Source organism: Zootermopsis nevadensis, unplaced genomic scaffold, assembly GCF_977971745.1.
Source record: "Zootermopsis nevadensis isolate Lab colony 2312 unplaced genomic scaffold, Znev_1.0 Znev_ptg000008l, whole genome shotgun sequence".
Lineage (NCBI taxonomy): Eukaryota > Metazoa > Arthropoda > Insecta > Blattodea > Termopsidae > Zootermopsis > Zootermopsis nevadensis.
Window position 1 is genome coordinate 2,473,524 of NW_028259140.1, and position 21,679 is coordinate 2,495,202.

Below are 21,679 nucleotides of genomic sequence, written 5' to 3' on the forward strand. Positions count from 1 at the left end.
AATTTTTTTGTTCCTTCTGGGAATCGAACCTCCTTCCTCCAGCATATATTCATAGCATGAAATAGAAAAGGCTTATTCGTTGATGGAACACATGCTGTGTAGCATCCACAAGTGTGGCTACCCTGATTGACACCGGATGATATCATTGACATAGATAAATAGGTTGTGCGATGGAGGATAAGTTAAAACGCTATGAAAAAGTAGAATTTTTGGGAGAAGGCCAGGTTATTAAAAACCCAAATATGCAGCATTTATTGAGATGGCAATATATTATGATGTCGTTAAATACACCTTAGTTTGATTAAATTTATTTTATGTTATACCATTATGTAGTAATGACATAACCTCAATGATTGTTATACTTTTAATATTACTCTTTTACAGTTTGCTACAGTGTACAAAGCACGAGATTCAGTAAATGACACAATAGTTGCAGTGAAGAAGGTAAATTGTGTCATTATTAGGACTAAACTAATAAGTGACTTTCCATTCATGAGTATGACACTTGTTAACATGTCACAGGTTAAAAGTAACATAATTTTTATAACTTTACAGTGTCATTACATTATACAATAAGGAAATGTTTCAGGGGCAATCAGTACACCATTTTTATTCTTATGTTTCTCAGATTAAACTTGGAAGTCGAGCAGAAGCGCAGGATGGAATTAACAGAACTGCTCTTCGAGAGATAAAATTACTACAGGAGTTAAAACATCCTAATATTATCAACTTAATGGGTATAAACCGTAACACAAGCATATTTGAAACTGTAATCCTTGTTTTCATTTGTTTTCTGGATAAGAACTTAGGAGAATAAGTGATAAATTATTGCAGGAGGCCTAACCTCTTTTAAATTGGTTTATTTTCTTCAACTAGAAAAATCAAATTTAGAATCATGATAAACAAATGAAAGGAAAATGAATATGTTGATTATATATTAATTTATGTTGTGTATATAATTCTTAAAATCCAGATATTTGTTTATATTGTGACTGATCTGCATATAAAATTTGATTGTGCTTTTGATCTTTTACAGATGTGTTTGGACACAAATCTAATGTGTCACTTGTATTTGACTTCATGGATACTGATCTTGAAGTAATTATTAAGGACAATAACATTGTATTAACACCTGCTAATATAAAAGCATACTTGCTAATGACATTGCAGGGCTTGGAATATCTCCATATTAATTGGATTTTACACAGGGTATTTGTAACTTACATTTGTTTGTTTTTCTCTTTAGTAGGATGACTTCTGTGTCTTTTTGTGAATAAGGATATTAGTCTTTATGTATATTTTTTAACTTTTTCATAGGACTTAAAACCAAATAATCTACTTGTAAATAGTAATGGTGTTCTCAAGATTGGAGATTTTGGTCTGGCCAAATTTCATGGCTCTCCCAGTCGTGTGTATACTCACCAGGTCGTAACAAGGTGGTACAGGTAAGGGACATTGGTTTTTCTATTTCTTTATTAATTCAGGTATATGCCAAAATGTTAAAAGTACAAGGAAATTTATCATTGTATTTTATTGACGTTTAAGGCTATGCTTCTAAAATGAAAACATACAGAATATACTATGGAGACTTTATATCTCTGCATGCTTCTTACACATGAATGGATATCACAAAGTCAGAGCTAGAATTAAAACCTCCATAGCAGTAAATTTATAAAGTTGAATATTCAAGAGTGATTTTAATGAGTTTCCTCCTCAGGGCACCAGAGTTGTTGTTTGGAGCACGTATGTATGGAGCAGGTATCGATATGTGGGCTATTGGTTGTATCCTGGCAGAGTTACTACTTCGAGTTCCGTTCCTTCCTGGCGACTCTGACTTAGATCAGCTGACACGTATCTTTCAAGTACTTGGTACCCCCACAGACGAGACATGGCCTGTTAGTATTACGATACTTGTAATGACAATATGAATGATAGACCAAGTGTGGGTGCACTTGCATATTCTGTGCATGGAAAGAACCAAAGGAGGTCATGGTTATTGTTCAATTTCTCTGGAATTTTTGGGAAGATTTAAAATAAATTTGATGTTTGGGAGTCTAACATGACGAGTTGATGAAATTCTGTCCTCATGTCTAGTCTAAAAATAATTACCTTAAAAAATTATAGATAGCAGTCACTCCATCTGTAATTAGTATATGAACATTTTTCAATATAGTATATATTTAAAGAAGTTAATATATGCCTATAATTTACAGTTTAGTTTGTCAGTAATACATTTCTATTTGAAGTAAATTAATATCAGGGCCAATGGGAGATACAAATTACAAAACATGCATGTGGAATCTTTGCACTCGTGTGTTTATTATTCAACTGAACATTATTCATTACAGAACGTAAAAGAATTGCCAGACTTTATCCAATTCAAAACATTTCCTGGGACACCACTGCGCCACATATTCACAGCAGCAGGAGATGATCTGCTTGACCTGTTAGCGCACTTGTTGTCCATTTCCCCACTCGACCGATGTAACTGTCACGAGGCATTGCAGGCTCCTTATTTCAGGTTAGCACAGAATAGAATATTTTGTTTGTTGCTTTTCTGGGTTATAACACTGTGGGCGCTCGTATGATCTTCATGTCGCATTATAACCCAGAAGACGAACATCATCGTAACCACCATGAAAACCTGAAATCTCTATTAACATGGCAGGGTTAACGCCTTTCTTAATACCACAACACACCCAACTAAGTCGATGTAATAATATATTAGTAGTATTTAAACTGGTGACAAAATGGAGATTCTAGGGAAAACATTTTCAGCATATTAAGAAGGTAAATGTAAGAAGCAAGATCTTACAACAGATTTATACGTAATGGTTCAAAGAGCTTGACCAGAATTCCCGGTGAAATGTTTTGGACCCACATGTGAATAACAGAAAAAAATCATTTTTAAAAACTTTTATTAATGCACTTTGGTTATATGTGCAGATGTGATGTTCTGATAACTGTATGGCATTGATAAAGTAATATTGTTTTGGCAGCAACAAGCCGGCTCCTACGCAGGGTTCACAGTTGCCAATTCCCTCTTCCATATGTCGCAGCGATGATCATGAGAAGCCTAACCTCAAGAGGAAACTCCTAGAAACAGCAGATGGAGGTTGTATTTCATTGAAAATTGCACAAACAAAGAATGAATTATTCGGTGGTTAAACTGCAAGGGTTACTTGCTTGGAGAGGAAAAAGACTATGATGTAGCTCTTTTCCCCGAAAGAATTATTTGAGCGATTCTACAAATGCCAGTTTTACTGTTACCAATCAATTTTCCTGGATCCATAGTGATCATACAAAATTTAAATTGTTATATATTTTTCTTGCAGTTTCCCATACAAAACGTCTGGTGTTCTAGCAGCGGCTTCCACTTAGGAGAAACGAAGAAAATTTTTCAGAAGGTTGTTTATAAATTTTACATTGTCATATTGTGATGAAATATAACAAAACTTTGTATGAATTGTTTTGTATAAACTTTTTTATGTCTTATATGATGAGTAAATTATGTATTATGTGATATCTTGTGTCTTCAAAATGTACGTTGGGCAAAGCACTACCTATAATTTGCTGTTTCGAGGGTAAAGGGTTGTATAAGTCTTAAAAAGTTAAGCAAATTAAAAACAATGTTCTGAAAGTTCTCACAAATACTTAACATAAGATCTAGTCAATAAATTATGTACGCAATGGCTAATTTGATGTTGAAGTATATTAACTTATTTTCACTGCTTATTTGTAACAAATGAATCAAACCAAAACTCATATATTGAACTTATGACCTAGTTTTAACCTAATTTGGTAGTGCCATTTCCTTCACATCAGATGTAATGGTTATACTGCCTTATTTAAAGAATGGAATGCAATGTGAAGGTACGATGACATTTACGTACAAGTTCCATACTGTGCATCCAGCCCCCTACAGCCCTTCAGGGAAAGAAATTTGTTAGCTGAAAGTTCAAAATGATACTATTTTTATCTCAAACTTGCTGAAAGGACGAACTCCATGTAGCAAAAAACATTCTTGAGAAGTTAACGTTTGCTCAACGAGTCATAGACATTTTTCTGACTTCTATGGAATGCAAACTTTCATTACTGTGTTCACAAGAATCTACCACTGGACCCTATCTTGAGCCAGATGAATTACGTTCGAAGCACACACTGAGATTCTATAAGATCTATTTTAATATTATCCTCCCATCTGTACCAGTGCAAGTGGTCTCTTTTCTAACTAAAATATTGTATGCATTTCACATCTCCCATGTGTGCTACATGACCATCTCATTGATATGATCATCCTAATAATATATGGTGAAGAGTATAAATTAGAGGCTTCTTTTTTCACCAGCCTCCTGTATCAAGTTTCACACCCATATATAACAGAAAAAAAATATAGTTTTATATATTTTATCCTTTACATTTTTAGAAAGAAGATGGGAAGGGGGCATGTTACAGACATATGATCTTCATAGCATAAAATTTAGATGGTTTTCTCGTAAGCATGCAAAATAAAATGTGAACACCATTCACATATTCGGAAAATACAACTTTTTTTCTTCAGATTTTACTGTCAACTTAAAAATTAGTATGAAACTTGGATTACAGCACAGAAAAATGGGCTTTGCATTTTTTTTTTTATCACTCAAAGCACCATCAGGAAACATTTACAGCAACAGATGTGACACAGCTGTGTCCATACCTGTACAATGAATAACATTTATATACACGTTTATCCCCACTTCAGCTCCAGCATACCAGATTAAAAAAAAAACTAAGTACATTGTTGTGACTCAACAATACTGATAAAGGCAAAGAAAGTAAAATCCTCCAGAACTATCTCATGTTATGTGATGATACACAGTATAGCAATATTTCCTCTGGGGGCAATGGTTATAATACATTTCCATAGCCAGGTACAGTGAAGGAAACTTTCTTCATTCTCCATAATCAAATATAATACAGTTATGAAGATTGCTCACTGCATCAAAGGAAACTTTCACAGAATCACAATTAATAACAAAAACAGAGATAGTTCTCAAATAACAACAGCCATGAAGCCTATGTTAAAAAAATAACAATGCAATATATATATATATAGATATATCTATCTTCATTTTTCCAACAGCCATAAATAACATCTTTCCTTTTCACAGATAAATTAAAATTATTTCAATGAATAGCAAGATCATGGCAGTTTCATGTGCGATACATTCTCATCCCATTTTACATGGCAGGATGTACATGTTCCAAAGTATTTTGGTATTATATTATGAATTTAATAAACATGTTAACTAATAAAAGAAATTTCACAGTTGCTTCCCATGAACATTATTAAATGATTTTTCAGAACAGAAACTGTGAATATGTACTTTTATTCAAGAATAAATAATTCCGGCATATAAATGTTCTCTATGCAATACAGTCTATGTCTGCACCAATACCATTCAAAAATTAATTTTTGAACTGCCATATCTTAATAAATGACAAGGGAATGATAATTATGTTTCTATACAATTTTGGGACATGGTATCTCAGGCATCTTCTAGGGATTACAAATTAAACAAGGAAGTACGAATCATGTTATCATTTGAAAATAATTATAAGATTATATGATCTTTATGCATACAAAGATTTAATTGGGACAAACAAAAAGAACACATGAAACAAATTAATGTGGGAAATAAACCTTTTAAAGCAAGGATTAAACATAGAAATTCTGAGAGCAGATTTCCAAAACTCTAATGAAATGCAAGTTGCTGGGACATGTCAAGCGCACAAAAATCAGGCAAACGTTACGTAGTATTTAAAATAAAAATATAAAAACTCAAATATTTGTTCAGATTTTCTGTGATTTGTTTAGAAACAAAACATGCTTACCAACCATCTAACATATAAAATAAAGGATATTTAAATTCTAAAGCCATATACTACTGTTCTTAGTGTTGTAAAATTCTGTCGAGTGTCGAGTACGTCACATTACAGATATTGGTGCAGACAGATAACAGCGTGTCTTCAGTATTACCAATAAACAGTCTGAAGCCACACTTTTATTCCGAGTGGTCCCAACATCAGTCAAACTGATTAGTCCCCTCCTCAAAGCACAGAAATATGATCAGCCTTCCTATTTTTATAACACAAATTTGTATACCAAACTGGAAATTAAATGCAAAAAAAAAGGGTATTTTGGGGGACAATCCCTAATGTTGCTCTGTGATTAATGTATAACACTTATGCATTATTAATGCTGTGTGTACAAATACTTTTACCAGTGGTTTACAAATACAGATAATTCCTTAAATCATCTTATATATCGAGTATCACTTGTCAATTAATTCCACTTTGTTATTTAAAAATATGAAAAATTAATTTATACGAGTAATACCGGTAACATTGACCCACATTTTTAAACTACAAAAATATCTGATTAGATTACAGAGTCCTATAATGCAATTTATACTCACAGATGATTAAGACAAGACATTCTTTGTTCTCCTTGCGGACTGCTCGTCATTAAATTTGTTTACTACCATGCACAAACAAACTCTTCGCACAAGTCCACACGGTAAATGCCACAAACTATATTCAATACTGATGGACTGCAGCTCTTCATGTTTTACATTCTTTACTGGTCACTTCACACACACACATTAAGCACAGATGAATGAATAAGGTCATGAACTTTACACCACACTCGAGCACCATTATGGTACGGAGGACCTGATATATTCAGTGGTCCAAGGTGATTCTTTCATCTGGCATTGCTTCAAACATTATTTAGTCCTGCGTCAACTTATAGGAACAATGAATGTTACGTTAGTGTCTTTTTATGTGCATAACCTGTTTTCAGGAGCGAGGATTATTAATAAAATATATTATGCAGGGAGACTCGGTCTACCCCAGCACCACGGTCACTTTTACGAAAATAAATGCAACACTTGAATGATACAAATATAGCTATGCCATGCTGGAAATTTACACAAACACAATATTATGCAGTTTCATTTTTTTTTTTAATTTTTGCATAAGTATAACCTTTATGAAATGTTTCACTCCAGATCATTGCCAAAAAAAAAAAGTTCACTTGATTAGAAATGTTTGATCATATTAATACACATTCCATGTTTTATAAAAATATCTTTGTAATGATACCAATTTTAACTTGCTTGTCTTTAATAAAAAAAAGTAATAGACCCTGGATATTAATTCCAAGCTTTAGGTATTATAACAAAAATGGAGGAAAGGCCATTGCCAGGTAGGGTTATGGAGCTGGTATCAATGCCAACAAAAACTTAATGATTTATCAAAGTTACGTAGCATTTGATATTTTTAATCTTTCCCTCTGAATCATCAGGGTTTACTTTAATGCACCATGAACTATTATGTGACAATGTTGTAAAAAGAGTTGATCAAATACTTAGAAAAAGAATGTATTTGTAATTCATTACAGTATATACACATGACTATTTTGTGCTGTTTTCATGTTAAGAATATTTTTTGTATACATCCAAAACAGCTGTAGTTAAATTGAATATCACAAGGTATCAATAATATTTGTGTTTGTGGTATTATTTAGTTGTGATGATATATATGGCATTAATTCTTTTCCGAATATTTTACATGTGTCGGGCATAATTAAAAGCTGAACAGTACCGTCACAATATTCTTCTCTACTGCAGTGTGGGAAGAAATGTGCATAAAACTTCAACAGAAGTACTTTTCTCTATTAATGGGTGGCAGAGCACAAATACAGCTGTATGAAATCACACAGTTCACTCACTGCCTCACAGACTCCTTCCCCATAATTTGGCTTCAGCCGGATCAAGGCATGCCTTCAGCGTTAAGATACGGCCTAACCTCAGTTCATGCCGATATCCAACGTGGTCGTCATGTGCCCGCTATTAGAGGGTCCACTTGCATGACTGTTGAAAGAGGGGAAAAAGAAGTCACCACCATTGGGACGTGGCAATTTGCGCATGAGTTTACCAGATGTGATGAGACGTCCAAAACCTTCCTGGTGTGCAAAGGCGTAGCCAGAGCGTATCGAGCGTCTGGTTCGCCTTGCTGATGGTGTGCGCAAGACATCCTGTGACTGCCGAGACCTAAAACACACAAAGAAATATGCGTGCTTCTGATGTAATTGACAACGCACCAATTTCATTAAGCAGGGTACATAAATTGCAAGCATTCACTGACCGCACGTGACGCAGCATGAAGACTCGACACTACATAGTCTGATCTACTGAAAAAGCATCGTTAAATAAATTATACATAAATATCATGAAGACTGTTACTGTTAATATCACGAACAGACTCGCATGTTTCCATAGTTTAGTGGTCCACATTGCATCTCCTATTGAAATAGTTGACACAAGTCTTTTCCTTTTCAATATCTATAAATTTCTTCAAGCTTCAAGGGACAGAATGAAACAGCAATGCTGTACTTCAGTATTAATATGGGCATATGTACAGTAAAACTAATATTGGAGCATGTGAAAGGAATCAACAATCCCGATAACCAAACACCCACAGTATCGGACTGCGTAAAAACACCCCATGGGATAAAGAACTTCCAACGTACCTGAGTTGAGCTAACCTCTGCTTGAGGCGGACCCTGTCGGAAAGAGTGGGGCATACATCTACGAAGTAAAACCTCCAGGCCAAGACTGGTATCATTAAAATGATAACTGTTATCACAGTTGTGAACCAGAATGTTGCCTCAGTCATTGCCTGCATTTTAACAAGAAATATACAAATTAGAAACAGTGTTCATAGGATCGAACAGCCGGATTTTGTACAGACAGTGATAATTCTAACCTCAATAATAACAGGAAATTTCTCAGTTAGTTACAGAATACTCCATATCAAGTTACTTCATTATTCAGTATGCAACAAACAAATATAAAACATATTTTTTAACATACTCAATAGCCTCAGATTTCAAATGATTTTATTTAACATGCTACATTAACTGGTACATTTTAATCAGTTTAAAGTCCCAATTAATTATATGACCAACTTAGAGTATATTTTCCTGCATGCGTGTGCATGTAACAGTGAAACTACATGCACATACCTTGCTGAGAGAGCCAACATAGCGGCCACCTATGACATAATTGTAGAAATACTGGAGCACAAAGTACCAGATTAAGGAACCCCAAATCATGATGTGATTGAATAATGTCCAGTATGAGGTATCCAACGCAATCTGCAAATAATATTACGGGAAATGACATCCAGTTTACATACATGTAATGACATGACTCGCTTTGGTGTGGTGGAATAAGATATATTACTGTTGAAAAATGAAGACTAAATGTGTAGATCTGTGGTGTCGTGTGGCACACGTGCCATGCATGACAAAATACGATCCTAAAAATGGCACATGAATAATATTTAAGACAAAACAATTTTTTATCTAAATACTTGGTGCATACCTTTTACCTTATTTGACATTTGCGTAACAAAAATATAATAATTATAATTTTTGGCATAGAGAAGGTAGCACATGGTAAAGATGAGGTTAAAGTTTCATGTCATTTAGAGAAGCTTTATGGCAAAAAATAAAATAAATGCTGATTCAATGTGACAAAAACTAACCTGTGCTGTGACAACAATAACCAGTATCGTAGCAACCACACTACCCAGCAACATGTGATCTGATAGTACGTGACCTGCGGGCGACAGTCCATCTTTGTATGTACCTTATGGAGAGAAAGACAAGAGATGCAATTATGTCGCAGATCGGTGGAACTCGACTGCACACTTACCAGTACTGGAGTTTGCATATACATGCTTGACTGATTCACACATTTGCCGTTTACAAACAAAGATACTTATGAAGCTTTCTGTCTTCTGGGTTGTTGCGACGAATCGCCCTGACGACGGAGGCAGTATAACCTCTGAAATGTTGGTAACCATCGACCAGACTACGGAGCGCAACAACCCAGATGACAGAAATCTTCATATTCACCGCCGTGAAAACCTCAAATCTTACAAAGATAATTCTGCTATCTGTTCAGCCACTACTGCTCTGCAAACATGTTTAAATTGGTCCAGTTATGAACAGAAAATTTTCAATAATTGATTAAATAAAATGCAGCTATTTGATTAGGCTACTTTACCATATGGTATGAGGAACAGGACACAAGATGTGAAGAAACCATGTAGCGCACTGCGCAGAAACTCCCTCTTGTTGAACAAAAGGTTACAATGACCTGGTGTGTACAATTTAGGGTAACATAAACTGTACCGGTCACTCACATCCTGGTCAAAAATACCTAGTGCCAGCACCGGTAATGACGTGTAGAACAGGTTGTACACAGATATAAACATGGGATCAAATACTGTCTGTAACAAAACAATGAAAGACAAATGTAAGAAATTAAAATGAAGTTAATATGTAGTAGCAGTTGCAGTACACAGGCGGTTAGAAAATACCAAAGCATACAGGTATAACATAAATATTCTATTTCACCCATGGACCGTGGTTCATTCTAAAAATTTACAAAAATTTCATTTTAAATTTAAACTAATTGCAAAAGAAATGTCCGAGTACACGCTCGACTTATTGACAATGGTCACATACCTCAAACTTCAAAACGTGTAAAAATCATACCTTCAAACATGCATCGTCACTTGCACATATAATCCTATTTCTTAAATCACATCTTTTTTACAGGAACAGTTTTACATAATTTTTTTAAAGTAAAAAAGCAGTTGCCTGCAGGTCCCACTAGAATATTTCAACAGAATTTACCTGAGCACTAAAACCACAGAAGAAAGCAAACCAGAAGTGGCAGAGGGTGAAGGCAAAGTTCTTGTAGAAAAAATATCGCAGGAACTTGCACATTCGATAATACGACCAGCGGCCATGTACCAGCAGCAGGCGCTCCAGAAATCGGAATTGGGCTATGGAATAATCTGATGCTAGGACAGCTTGCATGCCTTCCTGTCCACTGACACCCACTCCTATGTGTGCTGCTTTGATCATGGAAACATCATTAGCCCCATCTCCAATAGCTAACGTCACTGCCTTCTTGCTCTTCTTAATCAGTTCAACCACCATCGCTTTCTGTAATGGGGTTACTCGACAGCAGATCACAGACTTGCCTAAAAATAAAAAACATTAAATAACAACATCAACACTAATAATGGAAGATGGCTGTCTTCTGGGTTGTTGTGCCATGACTCATCACCCTGATGATGGGGGCAGCATGCACCTCTGAAATATCAGTAAACCTACACCGGACTACATGGTGCGTGCTAGGATATTACATATGCTTCTTTCTACATCCTTTCCAATTCATTAGTTATCACATCAATCGGTGCTGCATAGTCTTAACTACTGTGTAATTAGATAAAAAATAAAATAAATCCGTGGCGTAACAGCTCCAGAGAGCCAGAGCCGACTGGCCTCGTGTTCACATGCCTAAGCAGAGGTGAACGATCATCCAACCAGATATAGGGTGACGTGTGGTCAGCACGACGAACCCCCAGCCATGACCGGATTACGCTACCCATTGTAGCTCCCCAATTTCCTCACGATGCTGGGTTGGCACCGGTCCCATACACTGGTCGAAAGCTCATGAGAATACTTCTTTCCCCCCCCCGAGACTCGAACCAGCGCGCATTCCATATCGCCGGCCCGAAGCATGATGCCTCAGACTGTGCAGCTAAGGCGCGGGACAGCGTAATTAGATAACCTATAAATAAATAGTTAAACTGCCGACACAGCGCACTATTAAAACACTTAACAAAATGAAAAGCATAGGAATACTCACACTGGCTAGACACTTCAAGGAACAGCTTCTCCATCTGGGGGTGTAACGCATGGACAAGAGAGTGACCATTAATGACAATGGAAAATCCTCCACTGGTATCCGATTCTTCTACAGTGAGGCCACGTTGGTATTCAGACTCACTATAATAAAAAAATCAGAACATAAAGTGAATATCCCTGAAACATTACATTTAATGAGAAGATTGGAATGACGAACTGAAAAATATTTATTTATTTGTGGATTTTTTAATGATGCTTTCAGTATTTCTCTATCCACCTTCATCAGACTTTAACTTCAAGGTTAACAGCCAAGTGGCATGCCACTGTGACGCATGGTCAGCTGGACTGCGTGTAAGCGGTGACCCACAGACAATAAAGGACGATTGGTTTCTCTGAAATATCAGACTTAACCTTTGCCGGTGCATATGTGGAAAGCGAGTAAGCATGCATGCATCTGCCTGCCTTAGCTGTAGCTACCTGTGCTGGTCCCACCTGAAAGTGACGATGCTGACAGAAGTCGGTGCCGACGCGGCAGCTCCTGTCGGGGCACCTCCATGCCCTAAGCCGGCACTGCGCACGGACTCCCGAAACTTTGATAGCTGCGTTTCCACGTCGTCGTACGTGTGTCCATCAACTATGAAGATATCTGCCATCTCATCAGTTATGAGTTGACAAGAATAGCCAATGTTGATAGCCGTTTCTGCAACCAGTTCAATACAAGATGGTGCTAATTCAGAGAACATAAAATAATACTTATCCTGAGATATAGCAAACATGCAACTTACCAAAACATTGTGTGCGCATATCGTAGATTTTTTTTTTAAAACGACTCTGATGTAATGCGACATAAGTCAATACAAAATAAATGGAAATACACAGAGAAAACATTGAAATTATAAAAATATTTATATAGAGATGATAATTACAATAAAGTACATGACAAAGAATTTAAATTATGTCACCAAACTAATAATTTTGTTTTTAGATTTTAAAATAAATGTTGTATTTATCACATGTTGCGTGTTACGGGATATGATTAAATCACAATGGAACACAGAACTTTTTTATGAGAGAGTGAAAATTTGTTGTTCTTAAGGTTCACTCACCTTGCTTATCACCCGTTAACACCCAGATTTTAATCCCAGCCAATGCAAGGTTTGCTATTGTTTGAGGTACTCCATCCTGCAATTTGTCTTCAATTGCAGTCACACCTGGAGAAGAAAAATTATAAAAATTTGGACCATATTCTGATAATAAGAACAGTAATATTTGCATTATTTTTTACAGTACGACAAAGATCAAGACTCAGGAAGTCTGTAACAAATGTGAAAACTTCACTTTATTTATTTATATAATTAATTTGTGTGAAGGTCTGGTTACACCTATTTGCAGGCCTGACTCAATATTTTGTGAATCCCACCACATCTTTAGCACCAACTCACCAATCAACGTCATATCTCGTTCAATCTCCTCATAAATAGCGTCAAGCTTATCGTCACGACTATCCAGAGACAGTGCTGCTTCCTGGTGTCGATGTTTCCAGTCATTAAAAAACACATCATCCAGGTCACGCACTGCCAGGCACAATGTACGCAAGCCTTCGCCTGCAAATTTCTGCAACATACAAACATCACGTTTTACTTTTCATTTATCTTAATTTAAGTACCTAATTTTTATTTTAAAGTTTTATACTTTACTTACATTCAAGTGTTCCTGAGTTTTCACTTTGATTTCACAACTATCAGCTCTAAGTCTTTCATAGACAACATTGTCAGCTCCTTTACAGTACAGTCGTAATCGCCCGTTCCTTCTCAGAATTACCGACATTCGTTTCCGCACATTGTTGAAATCCAGAATGCATAATAATTCATATACTTCTCGTTTTCCCATAACCTGTTAAAACATTAAAGACACGTGATTGTTATTTACGCAGAACACAGCAAAAATTCTTTTGGCATGTAGCTGTAAACATATGACAATAATTCATAATAATAATTTAATAACGGTAATCACCGCGTTATTTATATTTCTCTGTACGAAACAATCATACCTATTACCTTAGCATGCTCGCAAGACTTATGATGAAATTTTTTAAGATAAAAATTCTTAATTTGTTTGTACACTCCTCAATTTAAAACTATTTTCCGCATACACAAGACATTCTGAGATATTATTACTTTACCTGAATTGTGATACTGTTAGGACTACGTTCCTTAAACACAAAACCAAAGTTTCGTGCAGCTGAAACTAATGCTGCTTCATCTGGTGACTGAGCTTGGTACTCCAATTTACCTGGGGGGGAAAAAATTCCAGCCTCCTTTAATATTCACACAATATTCTGATTGTTTAAACACTTCAGAATGTTACAACTATGACATTGCAATACAATAAAACTAGTGAGGTTATGTTACGATATGCAGTCTTGTGGTTATACACCAAAGTTTCCTAGGGCATGGTGCCTCCATCTCCAGGGTTAAAATATGAAGGCTTACAAACCTGAAGGTAGGTGTAGGATGAAGCCAAAAAGCTCAGAAAGATTGGGAGACTGCTGCCGACGTAAACATACAATAATAAAATTATGGGGCTCAAATTGGGTACGAGGTTAACTGTTCATCAAATACCATTTTTCTCCCCAGGCATGACAGTGTGGCACAATGCTAGCACACGAAAGAAGCTGTGGACATCATGGTTGTTCCCCTGAACTGCAGCCAACAGAGAAGAATCGTAGAAACGAAACTCAGGCTCAAAGTTCTCATTCCAGGAGAAGTCCAGTGGTGGTGTATTCTATATAGAAACAAAATTACACTTTGTACATTAAATGTGAAAGCTGAAGATATTTATTATCTCCAGAGATAAATTTCCATCATAATGATGTTACAACACTAACTTTTCAAAGTTATAAAATTAAATACAAAAAAAGTGGAACAGCTTCACAAAATACAGACAGCATCAGGCTGAATTTTTTGCTTACTTATTTTTACTGAGTTTTAAATTTACAGACGTAGTCTGTGTTTATACGTGCAGGGACGAATGTGACGGTCAGAGTGACCAAACATTCTGGGGCATCAGCCTTGTTTGCTTGGACACTGGGTGGGTTCAATTCCTGCTTTAGGCATGGATGTTCATCCACATCTTCCTGTGTAAGCAGAAAGACCTTGTGATGGGCTGATCACTCATCTAAGGAGCCCTACCAAATGTCTGAAACACTCTAAGAAATCTCCTGTTTGTAAGGTAGTCAAGGTCATTTAAGGGCTACAGAGCCATGTTGCAAATGTGTCTAAATTCTGACAACCAGGCACCAGACATTTTTTCCTTCTCAACAGTGGGAGGGTTAGAGATTGAGTTACGCTATATTACATTAAACCCAGCCAAGCATTTAAGTTTAATGTACAAAATACCATTCACATGCTCAGAATGAATAAGATTCTCATACAGAGATGCTACCATTCAAAATGTAAGATGCAGTATTATAAAGTAAAAACATGGTATAATAATTTTTGAAGTACCATTTGCATCTAGTTTGTGCATCTAAATGTACAACATGAAAAGTGAATCATGCAATTATAAAGTGCATGACATTTCCAAAACATTAACCTCAAAATTACTAATAATTACTGCTACATAACAAGTTCCATCAATCTATCCAGTCATGTTTACTAGTGTTTTATAAAATATATTCTAATCCTGTTAAAGAATTGAATTATCCAAAGTAATATAATCACTTCATAAAGGCTGATAATTCAGCTTTCTGTTAAATTTAATCACGTCTCATAGAACACAAGTAATCATAAAAGAAAAATAAAGATACCAATGCCGATAATTTGACGATCTGAATATAAAATAGCTGTTACTTCACAATTTACGATGTTTTAACAAAACAATGAACAGTGTAGCTGCTACTACTTCTGTAATGCCCTGCTATGTACATCCACAGGGCATTCGTTACTCTCCGGAAGCAATTTATTCACAGGTACAATTTAAATAGTTTGTAAATACTTGAAATAAAATCATCAATAATAACTATAAGTTTCAGACAACTGTAAACTGAAAATGTAAGATACTGAAAATTCTCTAATGTGATGCACTTATTTTGCATCTACAAGATTTGAAATTGAAATACCTTAAGGAATTAAACTTGATCTGATAGAACCAAACAGCTACGATTTCAATGTAACTATGAAATGGTTAATATGGTTAGAATAACTATGAAGAAATAGAACATTGCTAATAAATAGTTCCTTTTTTACACTTTAAGACAATGAAGTCGTATGATTCAAGTCCAGAAACCAGTAAAATTTTAAAAACTTCTAAATTTAAAATTAATAATGCGTTGTTGTGCTACAATTTAATAGCAGATCAGTTAAGTTCTGAGAACAATTAAATGCAATGCAAATAGTTATTCCATGGATATGTGAAGTCAGTGGTTCCCAGAATTGCCACCATGATGTACAGTCGCAGCAAAGGATAATTTTTTGGGAGTTTTCACCTTTCTAAGATCTCTTTGTCGTCCCAAGGGAGAAGCATGCAACGTTTGGTGCAAATCAATATAACCGTTCTCAAACTATAAGCAAACGTACACACACCCACAATTTAAATTTTATATATACCACCCTGTTCATATATGAAGACGTCATTCAGTTATTTAATGATCATGTTTCGCTCCCACAAAATCATGTGATGAGTGCCATCACGTTATGTAATTTAAACACAGATTTTTCTTTACGTTTTCTGTTCATTATACCATATTTGGAGAATCCTTTAACAAATGTTGACTGATGTAATAATCTATTTAATCATTACAATTTAAACAAATGCTAATTAGCAAACTATAATACCTAGAGCTCATCTGCATGATGGAAAATTTAAGTAAACAGATTTCTGATCAATAAGCACAAAGCAGAGGGATTAAATGTTAATTGAACCACAGACGAGACCACACGTTCAGCCCACCGGCAAGTCACTCTTATCTGTGTTGTTTCGGAGCAACCCACCAGTGACCTTCTAAAGAAAAGGGTATATAAAAGACAGAGAGACCAATTCTGAGCACAGAATTAGGGAGTCAGAATAGACAAACAGAACTGATTCACGAATAAGATATTAATGATGAAATTATGGATTCACACTAACCAATCCAACCAGTTCTCTGGCACTCGCGAACATATGAAATAGTTCCTTATCTCATTTATGGTATATCTGCAGTGCGAGACTGTAAAAGCCATTCAGGGCGAACAAAATAAAAGAAATATTACTTCAACGATGGACCAAAAAATTGGTATTACGAGAAAACTGCGATCTTACAAAGTGCAAGATAGGGTAAAAATTTGTAACGTAAATTAGGAATGATTAAAACAAAGGAAGTTACTAGAAATCGTTTCAGATTCAAAGAGTTAAAATGTTGGCAATACTGTTATTTCACATGTTAATTTTTTTTTATGCATGTAGGGGTTTGATTAAAATTAAAAACTTCATTTTCTAGTTGAAAAAAAAATATATAAAAATGTACTGATTCTTACTAGTATCTATTTAAAGAATCTGCTGAGCATTCTAAAATGGAGTATGGGACCGAGCGTTTTCTCTGCGAGTGAAATAACCACGACAGATTCCGCAGAGCCTGCTGTGATCCGACTTGGACAACGATTGAAAACTTTTCCATTGGGTGTAGTCAATGCGTATGTTAAGAAAGAGCACAAATACAAAACAGTTTGATTTTTAACTCTTCTTACAACTTTAAAAAAGAGTAGTGTTACATTAATTTCATGCGTAGCGTATAGTGCACAGGCCTGGTAGTAAGTGTTTTTATGCAACAGAAGTTAAAATAATATTTCAGTGGTGACAACGTTGAACAGAAGCAACAGTTTTATAATTTAACATGTCATATCATCAAATCAACACAAAGTTTAACGTGCTACTGCACTGCCAGTGGCAAGTTGGGAACCACTGCATAAAACATAAAAGTGGAAGAAAAAAGAAAAGAGAAAGGTCAAGGAATGACGAGCTCCTTGGAGCCCCTAGAGGCAGGTAACATGTTTGAAGGAGCTGTTTCACTGGGGTGCAGGCCCCTGGGTATAAAAAGAGTGTGTACGTGTGTCTGCATGTTTTCATTCTCACCAGCGATCGGATCGAGTAGAAACTCAAGAGGGGAGTCAACCGAACTGAGGGCATGGTGAGGTCGGTGAGGTCCTACCAACCAAGCAGTCAGTCAGTCAGGCATAGGAGCAACCCTCAGGCATGAGGATAAAACAGACAGACTAAGTAAAATGTGGCAACATGCACAAACATAAGATGCACATCGAGATGCCAAGTGCAAGCATGTGGACTTGTCACATGTGAGTCCTATCCTTTCGGAAAGATTTGTTTTGTGTAAGAGGTAAAAATTGTTACTGAGGATTGTTTAAATAATTGGGTTTCTTTTTTTTAATCTGGCAATGCGGTAGTAATTTTTGTATCACGGGACACTGCCATGCCACGACAGATATCGTAAAAATCTGCTATAAGCAATGAAGTACGTGCCCTCAAACACAGAATTTTTAATCCACTTTTCTAGCAGTTTAGTTGTTCACATTTTAACGGCAATAACGTCATTCGCCGAAATTATTTCCGTAATTCCTTCAATATACAATCCATATGCTGTCACTTGGACATTAACTAAATGAAGTATCAGTAGAACAAACTTCAAAGAACACTAAAAAACTTCTTTGTTGAAATGAAAATTGGTGAAAAACATTTGTTTTAAATGACATCGCACCGTACGCTGTACTGTAGGAGGATATCATATAATTCTATTAGCTGAATCATGTTTTACCGACAGTAATACCGAATTGAAATGCTTGAAATATGTACAAAGCAAACATCTAATTTCACATAACAGTGGTGCAGATTTAAAAAAGACTTGACAATCCTAACATTCCATATATAAATTCGTAAGGCTTTAAATGTTTCTTCTCGTCACCAAATCAAAACAAATACCGTATTCACCCACGTATTTTGTACACTTTATTCGTGTTTCATTATTTGTATTATTTCACCTTATATATTTTGTGCCCACTTTTCAAAAAACAGTTTTGCGATACATATAAAATTCTTTGAGATAATTTAAATTTTCTTGATAGCAACAAAATATACATTTATTGTCACACAACTGTTACAGCCTACATTCATATATCAACAAATTAGTATCAGCGTTTCTTCCATATTAATAGGGGGAATGGAATCTGACCTATTAAAACAAACCCTTCAGGTCTGAATTTATTTTATTTTTTTAGTGTTCTGTCTGACGACAGGTCCATATGAACAGGATCCTTCCATCCTTTTCTCGGACTGGGACCTGTTCATATACGTTCTTGGCAGATGATCCAGAAGTGGTTTGCCATTGCCTTCTTCTGTGTGTGAATGGAGTAATTGTTGGGATGCCACGGAGGAAAACTCCATGTTGCCTAGACCACGGCCTTGCCCAACACAAGTTATAAATTCGAACCCGAGACCCCAGGATTACAAGGCCAGCGTTCTGACCGCTAGACCACCGTGGCTCTATCAGGTCTGAATATTATAAATTAAATCAACAAGGTTGTCATGGCACCAATACGCCATCTGAACACACATGATTACAGTGAGAAGTACGTCGACTCTGATGGCAGACACAATAAACAGGGGAAAGATTCAAGTATGTAGTGACTTATTGCATCTACCAACTTATTCGTCTATAGCTTGTGCCGAAACTTCTGAAATGGCCTTCAAAACCTATATTTAATATTCGTGAATTTAAATAAACACATTGACAAATTTTTAGCAATTCATACATGGCACAATGTACGTAATTAATCTTTCATGATAACGTCAAAAATTTTGCGTGGACACGCAAATATGTATTCATGCCATTTCTAATTTTAAAAATCAGAAAGCAACTACAAAGAATATTTTTATTCGTACACATAAAACAATATCTATAATATATACATATATGCACATATGGGATTAAAAATGTATGAAAGAAGAAAAAAAAATTTGTTTTCTCAAAACAGAATAAAATTAATTCAACATACCTCAGTTATCTCCAACACTTCATTTGTCGCTTCATCTATGAGATCGCCGTAACATTTACCTGCGATGGAACACTTATTGAACGTCATTATATTCTGAAAGAAAAAAAATATAAATTCAATGAGAAAAACAAAGTTTCTGGAATAAAAAATAAATTGAGACTCGCAAAAATAAAATTCAGCGAACATACTTTTTGAAATCAACCATTACACACTTTTCTTTTGCATGAATCAACAAAGTGCAATGTTTACGCTGCGCCCATTCAAGGGAATATTTAAAAATTTCAGTTACACAGAATAATACAGAGCAGCTACATCCATGAGAGGCCACGTGAGGTCTTAATCAATCTTAACGGGGAAGTAATAACAGATTACCTGCGTTAGAGTTCCGGTCTTATCAGAAAAGATGTACTCAATTTGACCCAGTTCCTCATTGAGGGTGGTTGTTCGCGCTTTGGCCGACGTGTTGGTCTTTTCGTAGTGCATCTTCTCATCCCAGTTAATAAGAAAACTCTGTGCAAATCTAATAACTTCCACACTGAAACAGTACGTAAGTTTACATTAACGAGCAAGCTACGATAGTTGAGATTTCAGATTTTCATGGTGGCAAGATGACAAGTCTTCTGGGATGTTGCACTGATCAGTATTTCAGAGGCAGTAAGTAACCACTTTTGAAATGTCAGCCAATTTGTTCATCGCCCTGATGACGGAGGCAGTATGACCTCCGAAACGTTGGTTAACATCTACCAGACTACGCAGCGCAATAACCCAGAAATCTTCATACTCTCCGCTGCGAAAACCTCAAATCTTACAAGTAGAAAGTTCCTTTCCATTCCTTTGAGCTTAACCAGTACTACGATGATAATCTATGGTTTCTATACCTGACATAGAGAGATATAGGCACTACGGTGTTGAGCACTATGGCATATGAGAAGAAGACGAGTAGTGCAATGATAGTAGCGCCACTGAGCGGCTCTGTGGGGACAAGCGAATCCCAGGGCAGGTACTCCTGAAAATTCACGCCCGTAATGGTCTCCCAAATCCCGCACGCTATCATACAGAACAGGCACATGGACAGCAGGAAGAACACAATCTGAAAAAAAACATTTATTACGGCTCGTACAAATCTACTTAGATCTGCCAGAGTTCGATATTTCAGACACAATTCCATCATGACCTTGAAACATAAAAAGTGGAATAAAATATTTATTTTGCTGACGGGGACTGCCATTTTTTTTAACACGTCTTTATTAAGCCCTTACCCCTATAATTATGAAATTCAACAATCTATCGATGCTTGTGCGCTTGAACTTCGTCTTGCCCGAATTCTGCATGAGTTTAGTGTCCTTTCCGGCGAAGATGACGACACCGTAGCACCACTGCGTGTTCCGTAGGATACAGCCACGCAGAACTACCTTGTCGTTATCCAGTGAGAACCTGTAGGTAAGGCACAGATGCTCGATTGCTTAAATATCCAGTACGTTTGACACCTCACTGCACAGGCATAAGATATTATGAACTGCACAGTAACAGAATTTACAAATTTGATACGACAGATCAACCATTATCAAACACGATACATCTTCTTGTACCACAAATTAAAATTTATGAATACTTAAGACATACCTCTTTCCTTTCCAATCCAAAGTTCCTTCAAACTTATTTAAAAGATTATTTGGCATTTCACAAACAATCTCCCCATTGAAGGCCCCTAATAATGAGTCATCCTGACTCATTTCTGCTGTCTCCACGAGGCACTGACGGCATTTCAAATTTGTCTCCCTGTGAATTATAAGATAATTATAGTAAATACACACTGGCGAGAACTTTCAGTCATGCGACTCAAATTGGTACTAGTGGGTTA

General features: G+C 35.9%; 2 protein-coding genes across 16 annotated transcripts in view; one reads left to right on the forward strand and one right to left on the reverse strand.

Moving 5' to 3' along the window:
- Positions 1-66: 66 nt before the first annotated feature.
- Positions 67-3,697, forward strand: Cdk7 (Cyclin-dependent kinase 7). Its single transcript, XM_022080929.2, has 9 exons — positions 67-224; positions 385-444; positions 629-737; positions 1,037-1,209; positions 1,318-1,445; positions 1,718-1,895; positions 2,349-2,521; positions 3,000-3,115; positions 3,336-3,697. The coding sequence occupies exons 1-9, from the start codon at positions 171-173 to the stop codon at positions 3,362-3,364; spliced, it is 1,020 nt and encodes a 339-aa protein (XP_021936621.1). The 5' UTR covers positions 67-170; the 3' UTR covers positions 3,365-3,697.
- An 834-nt stretch (positions 3,698-4,531) lies between these two features.
- ATP8B (ATPase phospholipid transporting 8B) overlaps positions 4,532-21,679 on the reverse strand; it is an 81,603-nt gene continuing 64,455 nt past the window's right edge. For 13 of the 15 annotated variants that reach the window (XM_022080915.2, XM_022080917.2, XM_022080918.2 and 10 more), the window contains 19 exons: positions 21,442-21,597; positions 21,078-21,252; positions 20,697-20,908; positions 20,191-20,353; positions 19,819-19,911; positions 17,888-17,959; positions 14,401-14,563; positions 13,962-14,071; positions 13,481-13,672; positions 13,222-13,393; positions 12,886-12,990; positions 12,257-12,479; positions 11,781-11,920; positions 10,757-11,109; positions 10,122-10,347; positions 9,598-9,701; positions 9,074-9,205; positions 8,579-8,727; positions 4,532-8,099 (listed from right to left, as the gene is read on the reverse strand). In XM_022080915.2, the coding sequence (XP_021936607.2) occupies positions 7,856-8,099; positions 8,579-8,727; positions 9,074-9,205; positions 9,598-9,701; positions 10,122-10,347; positions 10,757-11,109; positions 11,781-11,920; positions 12,257-12,479; positions 12,886-12,990; positions 13,222-13,393; positions 13,481-13,672; positions 13,962-14,071; positions 14,401-14,563; positions 17,888-17,959; positions 19,819-19,911; positions 20,191-20,353; positions 20,697-20,908; positions 21,078-21,252; positions 21,442-21,597 (3,184 nt within the window). In that variant the 3' untranslated portion in view covers positions 4,532-7,855. The remainder of the gene's footprint in view (positions 8,100-8,578; positions 8,728-9,073; positions 9,206-9,597; positions 9,702-10,121; positions 10,348-10,756; positions 11,110-11,780; positions 11,921-12,256; positions 12,480-12,885; positions 12,991-13,221; positions 13,394-13,480; positions 13,673-13,961; positions 14,072-14,400; positions 14,564-17,887; positions 17,960-19,818; positions 19,912-20,190; positions 20,354-20,696; positions 20,909-21,077; positions 21,253-21,441; positions 21,598-21,679) is intronic. The other 2 variants (XM_022080909.2, XM_022080911.2) reach the window with 2 other exon arrangements.